General features: G+C 36.0%; 3 protein-coding genes and 1 long non-coding RNA gene across 4 annotated transcripts in view; 2 read left to right on the top strand and 2 right to left on the bottom strand.

Annotated features, from left to right (window-relative positions):
* Positions 1-209: 209 nt before the first annotated feature.
* On the top strand, positions 210-11849 carry LOC116842062 (1-acyl-sn-glycerol-3-phosphate acyltransferase alpha). Its single transcript, XM_032810723.1, has 4 exons — positions 210-834; positions 3015-3330; positions 4099-4264; positions 6709-11849. The coding sequence occupies exons 1-4, from the start codon at positions 653-655 to the stop codon at positions 6855-6857; spliced, it is 813 nt and encodes a 270-aa protein (XP_032666614.1). The 5' UTR covers positions 210-652; the 3' UTR covers positions 6858-11849.
* Positions 11668-15250, bottom strand: LOC116842063 (calcyclin-binding protein). The gene is made up of 2 exons (XM_032810725.1): positions 15078-15250; positions 11668-14682 (listed from the first exon to the last, which is right to left on the bottom strand). Exons 1-2 carry the CDS (start codon positions 15096-15098, stop codon positions 14023-14025), a joined length of 681 nt encoding a protein of 226 aa, XP_032666616.1. The 5' UTR covers positions 15099-15250; the 3' UTR covers positions 11668-14022.
* A 478-nt stretch (positions 15251-15728) lies between these two features.
* Positions 15729-19363, bottom strand: LOC116842061 (ATP-binding cassette sub-family F member 1). The gene is made up of 5 exons (XM_032810722.1): positions 18639-19363; positions 18298-18523; positions 17400-18045; positions 17142-17320; positions 15729-16848 (listed from the first exon to the last, which is right to left on the bottom strand). Exons 1-5 carry the CDS (start codon positions 18998-19000, stop codon positions 16354-16356), a joined length of 1908 nt encoding a protein of 635 aa, XP_032666613.1. The 5' UTR covers positions 19001-19363; the 3' UTR covers positions 15729-16353.
* Positions 19364-20427: 1064 nt separating this feature from the next.
* LOC116842148 overlaps positions 20428-21299 on the top strand; it is a 97798-nt gene continuing 96926 nt past the window's right edge. Inside the window, exon 1 of the long non-coding RNA XR_004377682.1 lies at positions 20428-20543. This is a non-coding gene — a long non-coding RNA (uncharacterized LOC116842148). The remainder of the gene's footprint in view (positions 20544-21299) is intronic.

Here is a 21299-nt window from a genome sequence, read left to right as displayed (position 1 = left end):
TTTTACGTGGAAGAATTCATAGATAATAAATTGTCTTTAAATCAAAATTAAATAAAATAAAGATTAGATTCATAAAATTTTAAGTAAACGTAATTAGGCAAGCTTATCTTCTTATATGACATGAAATTTTAACAATAAACTAGAAGAAGCAATAAATCATATTACGATCTTTCTTTATAGGATCGTACGCCGTGGATAACCGACCGATTAATAAGTAGGGGTAAGTCGTTGAGAAGAGAACGTCTCTCCCTCCATATGGCAGCCACGGTGGTATTAAAGCGCTCGGTCGCCACCGTTAACAGCAGTGTCCGCCTGCGCAGCAGCGCGTAGCGTTGTGTTGTGTGGTGGTTGCGTACCTGAAAGCTTGAGGAGGCACACTGAGCACACGGACCTTCTGCCAGCGTTGCATCGTCGCACACTGTTCGCCCTGAACGTCAGCTAAAGAAAAAAAGAGTCGAACCGTGTGACCACAAGGAACGTTCACCTGCCGCAAGTGGTACTGTCATAGAGACGGCAAGGAAACTACTTGTGGAAGAGAAAGGGAGAAACGAAAAATAAGGGAGTAACCAAGAGCGAAGAAAGGATAGCAGAAAAGGGGAAGAAAGTACACACAAATTTGCTCGGAGCAACGCGCCCATCTTCTCGGAAGAAGATGGCCTCGTGCTTCGAGGTGATCCTCGTCTGCTGCATCCTCGTGCTGCCGTTCCTCTACGAGACCAGTCGCACGTTTCGCTACTACTTCAAGTTCTTCGTATATTGCTTCGGCGTGTTATTTGTCGCGACTATGGTCATGCCAATCATCGCGATGCGGCCCCGCAACGTCAAAAATTTCGTGTTAGTATTATAGTAGGAGTAGAGTAGTAGTCGCGCGCGCGATCGATATTATTGTGCGTGCTTGCCCATACGTTCGTCCGTATGTACATATGTTCGTTTGCTCGCTCGCTTGCTCGCACGTTCGCACATTCGCACATTCGCTCGTGTTGCCCATGTTGATGTTCTGATTCTCCCGTCGCGAGTCCGTCCCCTTCGTTGTTTCTCTCGTGTTAACTTGACAAACGTCGCGGTGACGGCGACGAACACGAGAATCGAGAGCCGGGACGATGCGGGAATTTATTGACCGGTGCTCGTTGGTTGTTTAGTGGGTGGTGGTGTGGTAGTGATGGTGGCGCGAGCACTTGCGGTGGTTGTTGCGAACGTGTGCGCGGTGGCGATTGTCGCTGCGCCGCTTTGCAAGAGAATTTAAACTTGTTGTGTCTCTCTGAGCCGTCGCGCGCGAATAAATCGCTTCCTATAAAGATAATGTCAACGCCAAATAATAATAAACGTTCAAAAGCTATTTGCGTCACACTTAACGTTTGTCGTGAGTAAAATGCGTTATAGCAAAGAAAGAAAATTACCGAGATTCGTGGGAGTAATTAATGAACGCTGATTAATTGCGCAGTATTCATGGTGCTTTGAAAGCATCAATACATCGCTGTATTTCCGTAATATCGATACCCGTTTCTTAAAAAAAAAAAAAAAAAACGAAACAATTTTCTCAAACATATAATTTCGTTATCTCACATTTAGCGACATGCGTCAGATATTTTTATCAGACTATCAAGACAAGTGCATACGGCTTCGCTCCAAGTCACCTTAATCGAAATCGATTAAGTTCTATTGTTATGAAACGCCTTTTGTTATAAAACGACTTACGAAATGTACGAAGTATAAAGTTCTCGCGTTTTTGGTCATTTGTTTAAGTGATTCTGTTTTTTAAGCGCAATCGTGATGCTGATACGCAAATTCTGATTCATGTTCTTGCGTATGATATATAAAAATTCATAAAGAAAAACACGTTAAAAATTTACATAATTTACGCATTAAAAATGCTACGATTAATCGGTAGAAAACAATAAAAAATATGTTCGCCATCGTGAAAAATATTTATTATTTCTTCTAAACATTCTTATTATTTTATTTTAATCACTTTTTATTGAGGACGATCGTCTATAATTAGACGAAATGATTCGTGTGCTTGCGAACTTCAATCTCTTAGCGACTGTTGGACCTCTTTGAATAATGAATACACATCTTCAGAACGCTAACGTAACGATGCTCTCGTAAGAATGTTCACTCAAAGATACAGCACAATAAAAGAATGAAACGATTAAAGAGAAATGAGGAACGAGATAGACACTACCATTAGACGTTAAATAACTTTACATAACTTTGTTGTGTAGTATTTTCGATGATTGCGTGTAGCAGAGAAACAATTTAGTAAGCGCTTTCCGCTGTTGACTGTGTTGGTTTTGCAAATGTTGTAAAATGTTCTTCTAAACGTGAATCAGCCATTTTTCCTAACATACTTTCAATATGCTGGGCCGCACATGTTGGAAAAACATAAATAAGCTAAGTGTCGTTCAGCAAAAAATCTTACGAACAATAAGTAACAGGGCAAGGATAACGCAAAACATTTCTTCTGCTGAACATAATCAATACGAATTGAAAGTTGTTTTCAATATATCGTGCTTTTGTAATCTTTAATTGATAAATAGGTCATTGTGTGAAAATTACTTTGTTTCGTAACAAAGAACATTATCAATTGCAAATTTACTGACGTTATCAAATCGGTGTTAAAAAAACTACTTAAAGAAAGATGTCCGAAAATACACAATTTTATACATAATTTAATACACAATATCTTTATATAGATTATATCACAGTTTCTTAAACAATCTTTTACGTTATGCGAAATTCATATACATGTAAACAATTTTATAATAATCGAAATGTCCAAAACACAAATCAAAAATCAATTTTCAAAAAACAAATACATAAATTTATACGAGTGATTTTTTAACGATATCTTTATACAAAAATGCAAGTATGGACTTGAATTTCACATAAGTGGAAAGATACTTTCTACTCGCGTGAAAGGCAAATTCGTATTCGTAAGGCATACTTAAGAAATCGGATTTTCGCGCTTGCATCTATTAAATTGTATCAATGCCAAGTGAAACTTACTTTTACAGGCTGGGATCGTGGTTTTGCCAATACATCAGCCCTCTAGTAGGACTGCGCTGGGAGCTGCGAGGAAGAGAACATCTAGAGAATGATAGTGCCTGCATAATAGTGTCGAACCATCAGAGTTCGCTGGATGTATTAGGGATGTTCGAGTTATGGCCAGTAATAGAAAAGTGCACCGTCGTGGGCAAGAAAGAAATCTTTTACGCGTGGCCGGTTGGTCTTGCCGCGTGGTTATGTGGTATGATCTTTATTGATAGGGGTTATTCCGAATCTGCGCGATCCGTTCTCAATAATGCCACGCAAAAACTTAAAGATAACAAGGTATGCTATTTTCTCTTCTTTTACTTATGTAAATGGCGTTTGTCTTGCGTTACTGTCTGTAATGAAGTCACTAGAGAAGCACTTTATCTTAGTTTTCATTGTTTGCAAAGAAAGAGAGATAGTAGGAACACTAAAATATTTCAAATTTTTTGAATTCTAATTTTTAATTGAATGACTTTTACAAATATAAATACCGAGTGATTAGATTAGATTAATCATATCGAATGATTAATCACGTTTGCTATTACATATGTATGGTAACAAACATTTCTTTTCTATGTCCGCATTATAAAATTTAAATCTGTTTTACATAATTATATAAAAGAACAGAAAACGAGGTGATTTATGTCAAAAGTATAAATCGTGGTAGCAAACGTGTTAAATTAACATTTATAAAGAGCCCTAGACATGTACTATTCCGTACACGCTTTTACCGACAACTGTCGGATCGGTAGGCGTCATTGCGCAGCTTTTTTATACCGTGGAAAAATACGCAATGACGCCTACTGATCCGACAACTGTCGAAACCATGATAACGGAATAGCAGCCATGATCCACAACCTTATTTTACGTCGTAAACAAAATTAACTAACCACAGTCGATTATTCGATTATATAAAAATAATTAACTATGGTTAGTTAATTTGCTTAGGATTTAAAGCAAGATTGGACGAGAGTTTAGTTTACTGAAGCCGAAGAGAATCATCGACGAGTCGTCGATTGTCGTGATTCTGTTTTTCGTCATTTACATGATCGTAGTGTTTCTCAGGTAAAAGTGTGGATATTTCCCGAGGGAACTAGGCACAACACTGGTGAAATTCATCCATTTAAGAAAGGTGCCTTCCACATGGCTATCAAGTCGCAGTTACCAATTCTACCGGTCGTATTTTCCTCCTATTATTTCTTATCCGCGGAAGAGAAGAGATTTGATTCTGGTAAGAAATTATGATATCTTTAATTTTTTGCCAAACAATAACTTGAAAAAATGGATTTGTTCGAAAAATCCTTTGTTTAAATTAATGTTCAAGCCTCATGTATGTAAGCATGTAGAATTTTTTGTAACTACCCAAATAGCACAGAGAATTTAAAAAGAATTCAGTCGTATGTCACCAATACTGAGTTCATTTTCAGATGTAAAAAGAATTTTTTAGAGATCAGTGAAAAGAATTCATTTTGCATCTACGAGTAAAAATGAACTCAGAATTGGTGACATACGACTGAATTCTTTTTAAATTCTCTGAGTACCCACACAACACGTATGTTTAACCCTTATTGTGCACATTTCAGTAGAATCACATAATGGGCACACTGGGGTCTTTTGCGACTCCAGCTACAAAAATGCTGCAATAAAATTATTCGTTTTTTATTTGAAAAAATTCCAGGATATATTTCAAATATCTTTTTATATGACGGAATAATTGCGACTCCAACTACAAAAATGCTGCAATAAAATTATTCGTTTTTTATTTGAAAAAATTCCAGGATATATTTCAAATATCTTTTTATATGACGGAATAATTGCGACTCCAACTACAAAAATGCTGCAATAAAATTATTCGTTTTTTATTTGAAAAAATTCCAGGATATATTTCAAATATCTTTTTATATGACGGAATAATTGCGACTCCAACTACAAAAATGCTGCAATAAAATTATTCGTTTTATTTGAAAAAATTCCAGGATATATTTCAAACATCTTTTTACATGACGAAATAATTTTTCTAGACGAAATTTGATTTTAAATGAAGAAAAAAATTGGAAAGCCCAAAAAACGCGAAAAATAACTTTATTTGCTCCAAAAATCATAACTGACATAATTTTTTATATTTCAAAGTAAAATTTTAAGAAATTACTCTCAAGACATATCTCTTTAAGGAAAAAATTAGTACAATATATAAAAATTAGTACAAGGCAGGATTTTCAAAAAAGGTATTTATTTTGAATATCAAAATTAGGATTTTTGTGAAAAAAGCAGTGTTTTCAAAATATATAGATTTATTTTATTATATTATATTTTTTTTTAGATTTACTTTATTTTATTTATTTTTTTTTCTGGGGTCTATTTGAGTCCACAGTGCACAATAAGGGTTAAAAGGCGTTTTATTTCAAATGTCTTTGACATTTCCAAAGGACATCTTAAAAACATCTTATTTCAAACGTCTTTATCACGTTCGTTGAATGATATTTTGAAGAGTATATATGGTTGAGGTACAACCTCCTAGTTTTTGCGAGCGTCGTATATGTCAAAATTTTAAAGAAGTTTTTAAAGTAAATTTTTATAATTTGGTCAATTTACTTTTAAGTTGCAGTATCGAGTGGAAATGTCCTTTCATCTATAAAATGATTCTTGAGAATAATAGTTAGACTGTGGATTTGCTTATCCGTCCTGTTCAGGATTACGTATCGATGGCAGCTAGCCAATGTTGATGGCATCGTATCGTTGATGGCATCGTATCGTTAATAACATCGTATTGTTTATGGTTTCATATCCTACCAAATATTGCTATTCAGTAGCATATGTTTTAAAGTTTAAAGTATACGATATGCCTAACATTATCATTACTAGCTGTCATCGATATCTAATCCCAACTCTGAATAGGACAGATGAGCAAATCTTTACACTCTAATCATAATTCTCAATTGACTGAAAGAAATATATGATAATAAATAAAACATTCTCCTTTTTTTAATGTATATTAACTAAATTATAGAAATTTATAGAAGCATATATATATATATAAAGATCTTAAAGAAGTCTTAAGCAAGACGTTTTTAAGATATCTTAAAACAATATCTTAAAGATGTCTTTAAATAATGTCTTTAAAACGTCTTAAATCGAGACATAGGACGTCTTAAAATCGTCATAAAGATGTTTCTATAACAACTTTTTGAAATGTCTAAAATATTTTAAGATGTCTTTAAGACATCATATTGTTGTGTAGGTATGTATGTAAATTATGATAACGAAATTTTGTTCTTGATTAATTTAACAGTTAACAGAAATTTTACTTGAAATCGAGAGACACATATTCAATATTAGAACTAAATTGATATGAATTGATCATGATGCTTCTTGCTAAATAAAAAAAAAATTTTCGCAAAAAAGATATCTCAATTGTATTCGTTCAAAATAAGAAAAAAAAAACCTAACAGCTAAACGCTTTGCGTAAAGGGTAAGATCACAATGAAAGATATCGTTACAAGTTCTGGCCAGTTACCTAGAAAGTACCAAACGTTGCGAGATTATTCTGAATGTATTCCGGGAGTCTGAATATACCCCCATACTTGGAACATCGCAGACACATTCAGGATGATTCTGAGACGTTTTGTGCTGTTTGAAGACACATAATGTAAAATAAAAATATAACATAAATTAAAGGACGCATTCTCGTGACGACGTTGCCACCCATTTCCACTGAGGGACTCGGCACAAATGACGTAGAGGAGCTGATACAGAGGACACGCAATGCCATGTGCGAAGTGTTCCACGCCGTGAATCTGGAGAATCAAACGTACCTCGCGCGGTAAGCCGCGTACCGAACGATTGTAACCCGACAAACTGTAACCACCGGCAACTTCGTCTCATGAGAGGATACACACGATGTTAGCGAGTAAGTCTCTATGCGGCAACCAAAGACTAAGTCTACTAATCGTTTCTGATATTCTTTCTTATGTTGCTATTACTATTATTCCTTCAATTATTATTATTAATATCCCCGTTGCGTGCCCGTGAATCGGCAACTTCGGTGTGAAAAATTTTATACATTAATTATTTATTGTTATTGAGAATCACGTTAGAGGAAGATTTAGACGATTTTTGTCTTGTAATCATTATCTGCTGAGTGGTAGTTTTATCTTTTGATATACAAGCTTCAGATCGAGCTACGGATAAGCTTTTCCTTGACGTACAAATTCCTCGCTGAACTATGTTAAATTTCCAAACTAAAGAGACATATACGCTTGTGTGTATATGTATGTGTGTGTATACATGTGTGTGCGTGATGCAGTAAATACGTATAGTCAAATGAAAGAGTCATAAACGTCACTAACAAAAATTATAAATAACATTCTTAATTAATTAGGTGTAATTTACGTGAGGGTCGTCGGGAAACAACGTACTGTAAAGTATACAGCACTTTACCGTTAGGGGCGAATAGTGAGATAATAGAGAGAAAGAAGAATTTTTTAACACGTACGTCATGATTTCTCATAGATTTACGAATTGTAAATATGATTCTCGTTAGAGTGCATTTTATAAATTGTGGGAACATTGTTAGCGTTTATACTTAATAACGAATCGTACTAAATTACATTATTAAATATATTTTGCTATGTAATGTACGCTTGTACACTCCCACCCGTTTGTTAATTATGCTTCCACTTGTTTCCATACGGTTATCCGTAAGGATTAAGATACGCGTAACTATTTGGCGATTACGGAAGTGCACTTTAATTTAACTATCTAGTGAAATGAAAGAAAGAAGAATAATATGAAAAAAAAGAGAAAGATACAATTTTTACATTTATTTTATCTCATTCTCTAGACAATTCTTTAAAACGACGTTACTTCCCAATTTTAATCGCTCGTCGGTTGTCAAGTGATTGTTGTCTTTCAGTATATCATTGAAGATAATACGAAAAATATCACATGAAAAGATAATATGTTTTATCTCTAAAGTGTGGTCACGTTGCGCTACAATGTACAAGATGATAACTGATAGAAAACCCGTTAGGAGTAGGTAGGGGATGCAATTTGGAACTGAAAGTTCCTCTTCCATTTTTGGATCCGACAATTAGTTAATGAGATATTAATTAATTAAGTCTGCCAATCCCTTAGCGCTCTAAGTGAGCGATCAGGGACATAGGACGCCGTGGATTCATTAAGGGCCCTGCTTGTCCGTTTTTTTCCCTTTTTTGTACACACATACTAAAATCATTCACGATACTCAACCACCGACGTGCAGAAAACATTCAAGTCACCCACGCACTCGAAGAAAACATACCACATATGTCCTTCTCCTCCGACACATAAAGTGCAATCACTCCGCCCATTCGCACTAAAGAGATTCAAATTATCCATACACTCATAAAAAACATCCGTACACATTACCTCTACACATTGAAAACTTACCACCTTCCTAGCCTCGATTAGGCACCCATTCACACATACACCCACTCACTCACTCATGCATATTTATTCCTCTGTGATATAAAAAAGAGGAGAAAAACGAACAAGCCCCTGACCCATGGCGCCCTATGACCCTAAGCGCTCACGTGGGGTGCTAAGAGATTGGACTTAATTAATTAATATCTCATTAACTAATTGTTAGATCCAAAAATAGAAGAGGAACTTTCGGTTCCAAATTTCACCCTTTACCTACCTTTAACGGGTGTTCTACCAATTGTGGGACACCCTATATACATATATATAAATCTTAGCTCGGTTGCAATTGCAATATAAAGAAGTGTTATGACATGAGTCTCTTAACACTGGATCTTAGTTCTCGGACACTCTGCGCAAACATTGCATTTAATTATATAATTATCTTTTTGACGTAGTCAGAACGAAGTGTGACAGTTTCGTCACACACTATCTTTTATATTTTATTTCTATGTTCATGCCATTTTTCTTCCGATATTATTATTAGAATATGATATACTATTAATCAATGCATTTTTTCTTTCTTGATGATGAAGAAAAACAAAAATGTTTTATGTATAATTATAGATGTTTGCTCAAAATCACGTATCCTACCAAAATAATATTTATTTATATTATAAAACGTAAGAATTTCTCAAATAATTTAATCGATTAAAAATTCTCGTACTATGTATTGCAATGTTTATAATTACGTCTATCAAATTTCTCGCATATTTTCTACCGAATTACAAACGTAATACAATTTGAAGGCGTTATTCAATAGTAAGATAGGAGAAGATTTATGTTTATTTAACCACTCTGCGTTTACATTTTCTTTTCCAAATCAGTATCAAAATGGTTGAATTTTTCCTGTAAAGTAAAATATTTACTATTATTTTTTATTTATAGTTTTTGGACCTGTTGATCTCAAATTTTTAGTCAGTTTCGCAAAATTCAAAATAATAAATGCAAAATAGTGGACTTAACTGATAAATTCCGAAATATTGTGTTTAACAATATTTTTGTAAAACAATTTCTGAGTTTTTTAGTAAAGAAATATATTTTTATTATAAACTACAGTAATATGATAATTTTAATTGTAGTAACTTGAAATTATTTTTTAAATTTAGTAAAATTGTCGCAGCCTTAGAAAAACTGTACAATAGGTTACATAGACATTTTCTCAAACGGTTACAAATTTTTGACATCAGTATCCTCGAAAACCCCCAAAATATTATTCTTATTTAATATACGTAACTAGATATTGTTTCCTACATTTTCTTGTAAGTTTTAAAAAATTATTTTTTTATGATGTTTAAGTGAGCACGACGTTGCAAAAAGTAATTTTACTACTAGTACAATTAATTACTAAAAAGTACAGTTCTTTAGCTTTAATGTACATGTATTTTGATATGTTAATATGACGTCTGATTATTAAGTTATAAAAGGAAACGTTATCCCGGGTCTGATTCAAGGTCAAGCGAATTGGTATGACTCGCTTACCCCGAACTCGGGTTATCGCGCAGGGTGGTTAAGTAGATAGTAAGCTAGTCTATCGCATTGACTTTCCATAGCTTCTCATAATCTGTAAATCGAGATATTTAAATGAAATATCGCTGAGTGTATCACACGAATATGAATATGTATTTCGTGAATGTTTTGAAATAGCAATTATTTACGATACGAAAACCACGCGAATCTCGGTATATCATTCGCATGAGTGGTTTGAAAAAATAACAAGTCAAAAAAAAGACTAAGTCAAAGATATGTTTACATGTATCTATTTTATAAGGTCTGTTTTTTGCAGCTGAACTAATGCTCACTTTCGAAACTTAAAAGAAAACAAATATATAACTGTGACTTGATGTAAAAAAAAGAGAAAGAGAACTAGTGTAAACTAGTACAGCCAGTTTAACTACAAAAAATAGACCAATAGACGCGTAGTTGCGACACACCGAGATATTTTGGTTTACTCACACAGTGTGATCAACATTGCAATGTGATCTCGAGTTGTGTCACGAGATACAAGTTGTATTACTATCGGGATAAATGTTTCAATACGTGTATGTATCTGTTAAGTGCCATTTTTAGATCTTGTAAGATACACTTCTCTTGTTACGGCTACTATTATGTGTTACCGTATTGTCATAAAATATACTTTGCCATGGTGATATGGATTTATCGCTGATATTTTTATATTACAATTAAAATCGTCGAGTCTGGTGATTGCAGCGATAACTGAGATACTCAATTTCGCCTCTGTTGAATTGTACCATTATTAGTTGGCGACAGATAAGAACTCGGCCGAGATAACGATAATTTATTCACACACTGAAAGAGTGAAAGCCAACACATTCGAATAGAGGAAGTACATAATCCACAAAGTGATAATCGGAATTTTTGATCACGTTAGTTCTTCACGATCACGTTAGGTGCAATCGTTGTAACCATTTGAAATATTCTTGAAAGGACATCGTTATAACATATTAGTGTTATCTTCCTGATGAATAAAAACGCACAATTTTCAGCCGAGCATCAGCGCTGCGTTAATATACAATCTCTAGCATAATCGAGTAATACTTTATGCATGAAATAGAGATCTTAAGTATGGAAAGGTTTTCCAGTCTGAAAGGAAGAAAATCGAAGAAAACTTTTTCGTTTCTTCGACTTTACATGACTTTAGCGTCTGTGTCATGGAAAATAACATAAGTTTAATTATAAATGTGATGTTGGCACGTGTTGCTTAGTTTTGCAAGAGATGTATTCGTCGCGAATCGCATCTGTGTGTCTGTAAACGGAGATTCACGGCAATGTCATTCTGCAGAGATTTATCATGTCAGTGCCAATTTGCAAAGAGCAGCAGCTGATCACACGATATAGTTTATAGTGCAAGTGCATCATTCCAGTCTTACTTCGAATGAAAGAAAACCAAATTGTAGATTCGTGATTTCTTGAATGCAAGTGTATCGATTGTATTAGTCATATAGTGAAAAAAAAAAGTCAAAGTGAGAGAGGTAAAGCTAGTGTTAGCTCGTTCCAAAGAATTTTGTACTCGAGCTGTGTATTTGTTGCGTAATATCGATTAATCGTCATATCTGATTGAACGAACGCTCAGCGAACGCTGATCGACAACCGAGAGAGAAAGAAAAGAGAGGAAAAATCATGTAAGAGGGATCCAACGAATTATTATATCGAACGTCACGTAAAATCTTTTTATTTATCCTGCGAAACAAAATTTCACAACTGATTCAGTTTACTAAAAAATGTTTTGTACATTATCGACCACGAGAAGGTAACATATAATTAATTGCGATGTAAATCAATACATGGTTTGCGAGATGTATAAGAACAGATAATAAAGATATCGAAATTTTAGTTAAGCTTGCTGTATTTTATTACTGACTTCTCCGGTTTTTATTACTGACGACACATCGCGACAAACGAAATAAGCATGCAGAAGAATTTCCAGGAAAAAAATAAAATTAAAATCGTACAGATTGTTGATCATTAATTGCTATAATTTCTATGATTCAGTTTGAGAACACAAAGAGCACTTTTCAATAATAGTTCTATTTGGTCTATTTTTCCAGCAAAGAGATAAATACACGCGAACATTACCGTTATTCACTTGAATCGCACTCAAGAAGTATTGCAATGTTGGATATTAATCAATGAAAATTTTCTTTTACTGAAATAACTGGCAAATCAAATATCAAAATTAATCAATCGTTACTGAGATGCAGAAATATATGAAATAGTCGAATATACACTGGATAGAAGAAAAAATAAAATATATATATTTTGTGGAAAAAAATATAAGATAATAAATATGAATCATTATGTTGATAAATATCATAGAGATAAAGAAAAGAAGTTAGGAATGGAGAAGAGGTGTATAAGGGAAAAATAAAGGTATAAAGGAAAAGTGGAAATTCTGGAGATAAGTAAGAGTTAAGTTTAAGTATGAGTAAGGAGAATATTTTTAAGAAAAAAAAGAGAGATGCATGTAAGTTATAGATGGTATATTACAAGTGAATTTAATAGACGAGAATAAAGTTAAATTGAGAGAGGCAATGTAACTACTGTTACATTAGATATTTAAGTAGATGTAGAAGATGATTGGATGTACGTGTAGTTCAGCAATAAAAATCAAATTTCTTCTTAGCATATATAAAGCTGAAGTAATAAATATAATTAATCGTTATATATGTAACCATCAGTTAAATCCATCGATGAAATTAATTATTAATTAGTATGCAGGGTATCCCAGAATAATCTATGAAGCTCTCGTGAGGATGTAGAGCAGGTCGAAGTGAGTATAAAAGTCCGTTTTGCGATATTCGTAATAATAAGTAAGAAATTAATTGCGAAAGATTAAGGAAAAGCGTGTGCTGAATAGTAGAGGACGGGACGCTCGAATCACAGCGCGGCCCAGTAATATAGCGCGCGGATGTCGGCGCGATTGGAAGAACAATGCACCACTGCCTATTCTTATATCGCTGCGCTCCTACATCTTGCCTCGACGCGGTGCACCAAGACGTAGGAGTGCAACGATATAAGCATAGGCAGTAGTTCGTTGTTTTTCCAATCGCCACACGTGGACATCCGCACGCTATATTATTAGGCCGCGCTGTGACTCGAGCGTTTCGTTCTCTACCATTCAACACACGTTTTTCCTTAATCTTTCGTAATTAATTTTTTTGTTATTATTACGAATATTGCAAAAATGTATAGGACTTTTACGTTCATCTCGACCTGCTCTACGTTATCACGAGAGCTTCGTAGATTGTTCTAGGATACCCTATATAATCAATCACACCAAAGTTTGATTAATAGTTTCATCAATCGATGGAACTATTTGACTTTATATATGACGATCGATTAATCTTGATTCTTGGCTTGCCGACTATTTTAGTGGAGAAAAATTTTTATCGATTGATGTCCAACACTGTCCGTATGTACGCGTTTTGATTATTATCTTCGATGCACATTTTATATTTAAGGCTCTTGTGGTCCCTCGCCGCGAGACTGTTGATTGATGACGTCAGAAGTGAGAAAACGCAAAATTCTTGCAAAACATACGCTGAAATAAAAGAATACGTTTATTGACCCTGAAGATCGACTGGGCACATCTGTAAAATATTCCAAAAATTTCCATTTGTCTCAACAATAAAAACATAACCCTAAAATTAACATAATATGTAAGCTTTTTTGTAAGTTCTTTATAACTTATTTCTTCTAATGATTTTGTTATGTTAATTTTACAGCTATTTATTGTTATTTATTAGAGTAAAAGGAAAGTGTTCAGAATATTCTAGAGATATGTTCAATCTATTGCAAGAGTGTCATCCTTTGGATATATCTTTTTATTTCAACTTTATCTCTACTTTTTATCTCTACTTTATAGGAATTTTGGGCATGGATTTTTCCATTTCTGACGTCATAAGTCAAGATAGTCTGCGGCAAAGACGCAAGAGTTTTAACGAGAATATAAAAGGATCACGAAATGCACATTGGCTAAAGATTAAAATCCGAAGCTTCATTCGCAGGAAGTTACAAATCCATCAGACCCGCATTCTTTTGTTGGCTCTCGGTCCACGCTTTCGCTATTGTCTTCTTCATATCATCGTCGCCATCCTGGTACATCTTCTTCATCAAACTCATCAAACTGGCGCCGGGATCGTTGTCCTCGCTCATCTCTGGCACAGATGGTGCCTTTGCCTCCTTGATTCTCTTCTCAACCCATGTTACATGTGACCAGTCCTTGGCAACTTGCTTTACCAATGATACTACAATCATATCAGTCTTTACTCTTACATTACTCTTCGTTGTGTTTATCTCAGCGCATAGATTATTGATTGGCAAGTGGTAATCTCGATTATCCAAGGCAAGCACGCGTAGATCCAGGGACTTGTCGGTAAAGTTACAGATGATTGACTCCTTGGGTAGCTGATGGACATCCTTGAGTGTAATGTAGATCTTCACTGTCGTATTTGTCTGATCCCATCCATAATTGTTCAGTTTCACTTCATAACGCTTCTGGGCAGAATTGGACAATGCAGTAGTTGACTTGACAGATGTATCCTTGTTCTCCTCAAGCAACCTCGCCAATTCTGTCTGTAACTTTCTGATCTCCAGTGTCAGCACATCCTTGACTCGTTGCCTGCAAGCCTTCTCCAGCAAGTTGTTGAATTCCTCAATGTCCAGTTTTACCTACGAAGCATTAGTTATTTTATGCTTTTCTTTTTGTACTTGATGAAATACTTATTTCACCAACATATTGAACAAAGGAAAGAAATTTAGATGAATAAAAGTGTAAAAGCAATTGTGTAAAAGATAAGCAAGTAATGAACCAGACAAAATTTATTTTAATTTTTAATATTGTCAAAAGTTTTGTTAGAGGCAATTGTAATCTCATGCAGTTTCCAGTCATTTCAAGTCATGCAGTTAATGAAATATGCAAAAAAGAAAAACTAATTGCTGTCAGATTAGTTTGTTTGAATTGTTTCTCTTGCTTCTTTCCCTCCAAAAAAGTCATATACATCCGTTCCATTTCAAATGTATGGAAATGCAGATAAAAATTGACTGTAACGACGGTAACTACTCACTTCTTCAGCTTTCGTCGACATCCTTGATTTTTAGATAATTCTCAAGTATCGTGAATTCCACAAAGTCGCAAATTTGATTCTGTGTAGACACCTCAAACCTTCTCGTTCTCAGATACCACAAACTAATTGATAGCATGACATTTCAGCAGTACGAAATATCGACTATCGCGTATCTTCTAGAAGTTTCGCCGATGGTTTTGGCGCTGAGAGACAAATGCGGCGGCAGTTTCAAAACACGTATTTGCTGAAACTGTCTATATTCGTTTTGACTCTTTACAACTTTCTTCTTCTCGTCATTTTAAATTTTCTAATTACGCTGCAGCTATCTTGACTTATGACAACAGAAGTGAGGAAATGTATATCCAAAATTCCTGTAAAATATGTCAAAATAAAAAAATATCCAAAATTGATACAGTCGATTAATCACTTCTAAAGTACTTTGAACACTTCTTTTGCTCTAACAATCAATAACTGTGAAATTAACGTAACTAAATAATGAGGAAATGTAAATCAAAAAAAGAAAAAGGTTGCATGTCATGTTATGCATTTTCTCGCTTCTGACGTCATCATCGATCGTTCTGCGGCGAGTAGCCAGGAACCTTAAACACTTGAAATATGTTGAATATGAAATAATAGAAAGGAAACATTTCATCGTGTGTGGAGATTTATTTTATTGATATTGGAAATATGTAACAATCGTTCGTTTAATAAAACAATCGATTGCATTTGATGTTTGAGGCTTTCGCGGTGTCCATGAATATTAGATTTGGATTTGAGTTGTGTGGATTTCTTTTGCTGATTCCACACACTCACACATACACACACACACACACACATATGGAATCAGAGACAAAGAAAAATCCACGCGGCTCAAACTCGGAAATCAAATCTAACAACTAATTGCATTTTTATTAGTATCTTTAGCCATTTATACATTTCTTATTTCCAATGTATTAATAAAAGTTGTTTTGAGACATATTTTAACATAATACTTTTCCGAATTGTCAGAGGTTTCTACCTGACAAGATAAGAATTTATGCGATCGAGCAATCAAGGTCTATCATTGCCAATTCCTTAAAATGTGAGATCGATCAGGAAAGATAATCCCCTCTCGACTCTGCATTTCATAGTTTATTTTTACGAACACGACCTATGATATAAAATTCGCGTTTAAAGATTCCAGGATGTGCAGGCTCGTCGTTTCTGCGAAGACAAACGCGGTTCAGCTCTCGAACGTCACAGGCCACAGTGAGATTGTAATCTAATTGGTCTACGATCATTGTAAAACAGCCGCGTTCGCAGCTATACTGGGGTTGTTGATGACCTCGCCCAGGCTCTCCAGCAATTCTTTCCTGTAGTCATCAAAGTCGCCGTCGATCGCGTTGATCTGCTGGTTCTCGATCACGTAAAGGCAGCACTCGGTATCGCGGATCAGCCGTTCGTCATGGGAGACGATGATAACGCCGCCCTTATAATCGTTGATGGCATCGGCAAGTGCGTCGATGGACTCGATGTCTAGATTGTTGGTCGGCTCATCAAGGATCACGACGTCCGGCGCATTCAGGCACAGCTCGGCTAGCGCTACTCGCGCTTTCTGTCCACCCGATAGATCCTTCATTTTAATAGTGTGCGCGTGAGAACTGAGACCAAAGGTGCCCAGCTGTTTGCGCGCTTTCTCATACGGCAGGTCAAACAGTCGCATAAGATACTCGGTCGGCGTCTCCTCCGCAGTCAAGTGCTCGCCCGAGTGCTGATCGAACCTTCCTATCCTCTGTAACGTACATATTGCAATTTGCAATTATATAATAATTGAAATCGTTGAGAGATTTCACGATTAAGGCTCCTGACTTCTCGACTCTGCAAGTCATTTTTTTTTAATCTTTTTATTTTAACGTATTTCGCAAGAATTTTGGGCATGCATTTCCTACTTCTCATGTCATCAATCAAGAGTTCCGCGGCGAGTAGTTAGGATCCTTAAAAAGTCCAAATTCCAAAAAGCCAAAGCTTGAATCTTTAGCGTGAGAAGCAGATAGTTGATTATTTAACAAGCGATTTTGTACATACTAGTCGATGATTCTTCGTAACATCTCCTTTCTGAGGCACTAGGTCACTCATTAACAATTTCAAGAACGTAGATTTTCCAACGCCGTTGGGACCTACTATGGCTATCCGGGAGTTCAGATCTATACCGAAGTCTGCGTCGATGAACAGCGACTTCTGTCCTTCATACGCGAAAGTTACATCTGAAAATAGTTAAACATTAAAGTAAAATTTTATTAAAGGCGATATAACGTGATCGAATTTTTCACATTCGCTATGTACTTTGAAGACCGAGAATCGGAGGCTGAAGCGGCGGCGGGTCCGGGAAGCTGAACTTCACCACGTATTCTTTTGGTCTTTGTAACAACTCCTGAGGTCCAGTGCCCTCCTCTTGCTTCTGCATTTTTGTTCGATTCTTCTCTTGTTTCCTAGTGAGTGCCTCCTTCTGTTTCTTCTCAGCCTGCTTCTTGCTCTGACCAGCTGCCTTGAGGTCCTTCAATCGTTTCTCTTGCTTCTCGTACGCCTTTATCATTTCCTTTCGCTTCTGTTCGTACATCTTCTTGAACATGCTGTAGTTGCCCTTGTAGTAGAAGAGCTTCTGCTGGTCCAGATGTATCACGTCCGTGCACACGTTGTCCAAAAAGCTCTGGTCGTGCGATACGATGAGCAGCGTCTTCTTCCAGCCTTGCAAATAATTATCTAGCCAAATCACTGCGTTTAAATCCAAGTGATTCGTAGGTTCGTCTAACAGCAACAACGTGGGCTCCAGGAAGAGCGCTCTGGCAAGTGAGACGCGCATTCGCCAGCCACCGGAGAAGTTCTTTGTCGCACGGTTTTGCATCGATCGACTGAACCCCAAACCAGCCAAGATTCTCCTAGCTCGCGGCTCTGCCGAATCCGCGCCGATGGCCTTTAATTCTTCGTAAACCTGAAAGTATAAATAAACTATATGTATCTTTTTTATTAATAAATATATTAATAAACTCTTAAATTTTTTATTAACAACTATATTATGATATATAATAAACTATTTCATCAATAACTACATTAATAATCATAAAAAGTTTTCAAATTAAAAGATAAATTTTTATCTATTATTGTAATAAGACCAAGTAGAAGATAACTGGACTTTAAAGCACAGAGAAAAACCTCAATATTTTCAGAAGTAAATTAAAGTCACCTCTTGCAATCTATTCTGTATAGTAGTGTCTCCTTGTTCAGTCAGTTCTTCCAGCTTTTTACATTCTGCCTGAAGCTCTCTGCACTTTACATCAGCACTGAGCACAACTTCTACAGCGGGAGTATCATCAGCTATAACTTCTTGCTCGCAATATAAAACATCTATGGTAGGTGGAATATTGAAGGCTCTGTTGGCTATATGACGGAGCAAAGTAGTTTTGCCATGACTATAATTGAGTAAAAGTAACATTCTCAATGAGAAAGCAGATATATCATCTTTAGCTGAAATACCTATGATGTTGTATCTTATTACAGTAAGTATAACATTGGTTAAGAGCTTACCCATTAGGTCCTACTAAGCCATAGCGTCTACCTTGAGCTATTAGTAAACTGGCATTGGTGAACAGCTCTTTGCCCTTGGCTGCTATACTGAAGTTATCTACCTTGATGTCGACCGCGTTGTCCAGCTGTTGATTGCCACGTTGCTGAGTCTGACTTTGCGAGACCGTGAAGTTAGTCTCCAACTCGCTGTGACCTTGACCACCTGTCTTCGTCAGCATCTCCATCGTTCTCTCGTATTCCTGCTGCTTCTTCAGCTTCTTCTTCTCTTTGTGTGTCAGCTTCTTGCCGCTCGTCTCCTCGAGCTCCATATCCGCGATTTTACCCGTGATCTTGGACATCCCGTTCGTGTCTTCCATTGACATCGTTGAGATAATTTCTTTACTTCGGCTTCTTACAGATGTCAATCCTTTCTTAAGGCCTACCACGTCTAATTTAACCTAACCTAGTCTAACCTCACTTTCTCCGCATGCTCTGCTCACCCTGTCCCACTCGGCTTTGAGATTGGACGATGTTAAAATGTTTAATAGATGTTTGACTCCTCTTTTATTCAAGAATCGAAAATTTTTATTTACTGCTCTCAAATTTTATTGATTTCTATGCTATTAACTATTTAATTCGTCATTATTAAATTAATTATTAATAGTATTACTTTACTTTTTTGGATTTTTGAGTTTGATAAATCTTATTGATGAATCTTTCGGGCAGAGATGCAAGATTTGGTCTGCTTACAGCGTGACGTAGGCCACGCTGTAAAGGTCGTTCTATATTTGTTGCAAGCCGGTCACAAGCAGACGCATTCTTATTGCGACAGCCAATCAGAAGCATCAACGGTGCTATTGACGCTTCTGATTGGCTGTCGCAACAAGAGTTGCAATCGACTTGCAACTAATAGCGTGTTTGGTCCTGGGTTAATCGCTCCGAGAGCGATTAATGACGTCATAAGTCTCTACTAGCCAATCATAAAGCTTATAAGTACTTGTGCGACCAATAAACGTAGGCTGAATAGAGTGGGTTAACCTAGAGCCAGTCGAACATGCTATAATGTAGAACGACTTTAAGGTCGTTTTATTATTAAAATTATTTTTAAAATAATCGATTGTGATTGATCAATTTATTACGGCTTAAAGATTAAAGCAAGGTTGTGGACAAGAGGTAAATTCTAATTTCTTTAGGTTAAGGCCATCACACACAAAATTCCGTAAGAACTTAAAACGTTAGTGTAAAGAAATCGACCAATCCCAATCGAGCACTCGGCTCTTCGTAACCCCTCCATTATTACGAAGAGCCGAATACTCGATTGGGATTGGTCGATTTCCTTACGCTTACGATTAAAGTTCTTACGAAATTTTGTGTGTGATGGCCTTTATTCTTCAACTTTACGTCTTACGTCTACGGTTACGGGAATTTGTATGAGCGAGCCTTAATACTAGAGATTTGTTCACATTTGTTTGCATTTTTGCACCTAATATTCGTTATATACCGTAGATGTGATGAGTAAATCCAATAAGAGCTCTTTTCTAAAGAAAGACTATTGTGCAACGGCTTTTAGGTGGAAAAGTATCAAAGGAGCAAGCAACACGAATAAACATTAAATAAAACGAGAAATGCAATCATCGGTCTTATTGGTTAATCATATGGCACTTCAACTCAATCTGGAAAGTGGCGACTCATAGTGGAGACTTTGGAATTATTTCAGCCAATCAAAAATAACGGGTCTAATAGACTTCTTATTTGCTGGCCAATAGCGTTTGACTTGTGTTGAATGTTTCTTATGAGTTGGCTATACTGACTGAAAACGAATTGCGACGCAGCAAGAATAACGTATTTCAAAAATCGTCTCGTTTACGCAATTTCGACTTGTCCAGTGCGAGTTTCGTGCGTGGATCATCGCTGAGAGTGCCGAAAGTAAGTATTATGCGTTTGTCGTGACGAGATATCGTCAAATACGCGTTCGAAATAGGTATGTTGCGGAACAGGCAGTTATGAGTTCTGAAAAAAATTTAAGAGAATTTCCGGTACGGCTACCTATTTTTAAATAATTTTTTAACTTTCGAAGTTAACATCACTCTTCCTGCGAGTGTCCAAAACTCTTCTTTGATCGTAGGGATTAGAACTCTGCTAGAATCAGTGAGCTCCATACGTATTGGAGTGAACCATTATAGGTTTGGTGGTAAGGCTGTCTCACTTTATACTTAACGAATCAGCTCGTTTGGTGGTAAGGCTGTCTCATTTTATACTTAATCTCAGACAAAGACAGCCTTACTACCAAACCTATGATGGCTCACTCCAGTACCCAACAACACAAAATCTCTTGGGGATGTCCCTGAAGATGTAGCGTCTCTAGGACGTTCTCAGGACCTAGTCTAAACGTCTCCTGGATATCTGTGCTGTTAAGGTGTATACAGAGCTCACTGGCTAGAACTGTCAATAGATCAGCTAAATATGATCTGAGTGTAGTATTCGAAATTTATGATGAAAACACATTTTAGCTGCCACAGCTATATGATATATTAATCACTAATATGATACTCCAGACAGCACATAATATTTACAAAATATGTTAACCTTCTGAGGACCAGCTTTTGTCAATGTCATTGGATTGAATGGGGAAAAAGCTGATACCGCCGTCGTGCCGATATATCGGCTTCCGGTCCTCCAAAG

Source organism: Odontomachus brunneus, unplaced genomic scaffold, assembly GCF_010583005.1.
Source record: "Odontomachus brunneus isolate Ranch 3 - 2012 unplaced genomic scaffold, Obru_v1 Obru_scaffold_021, whole genome shotgun sequence".
Lineage (NCBI taxonomy): Eukaryota > Metazoa > Arthropoda > Insecta > Hymenoptera > Formicidae > Odontomachus > Odontomachus brunneus.
This window is presented reverse-complemented; position numbering and strand designations above follow the sequence as displayed.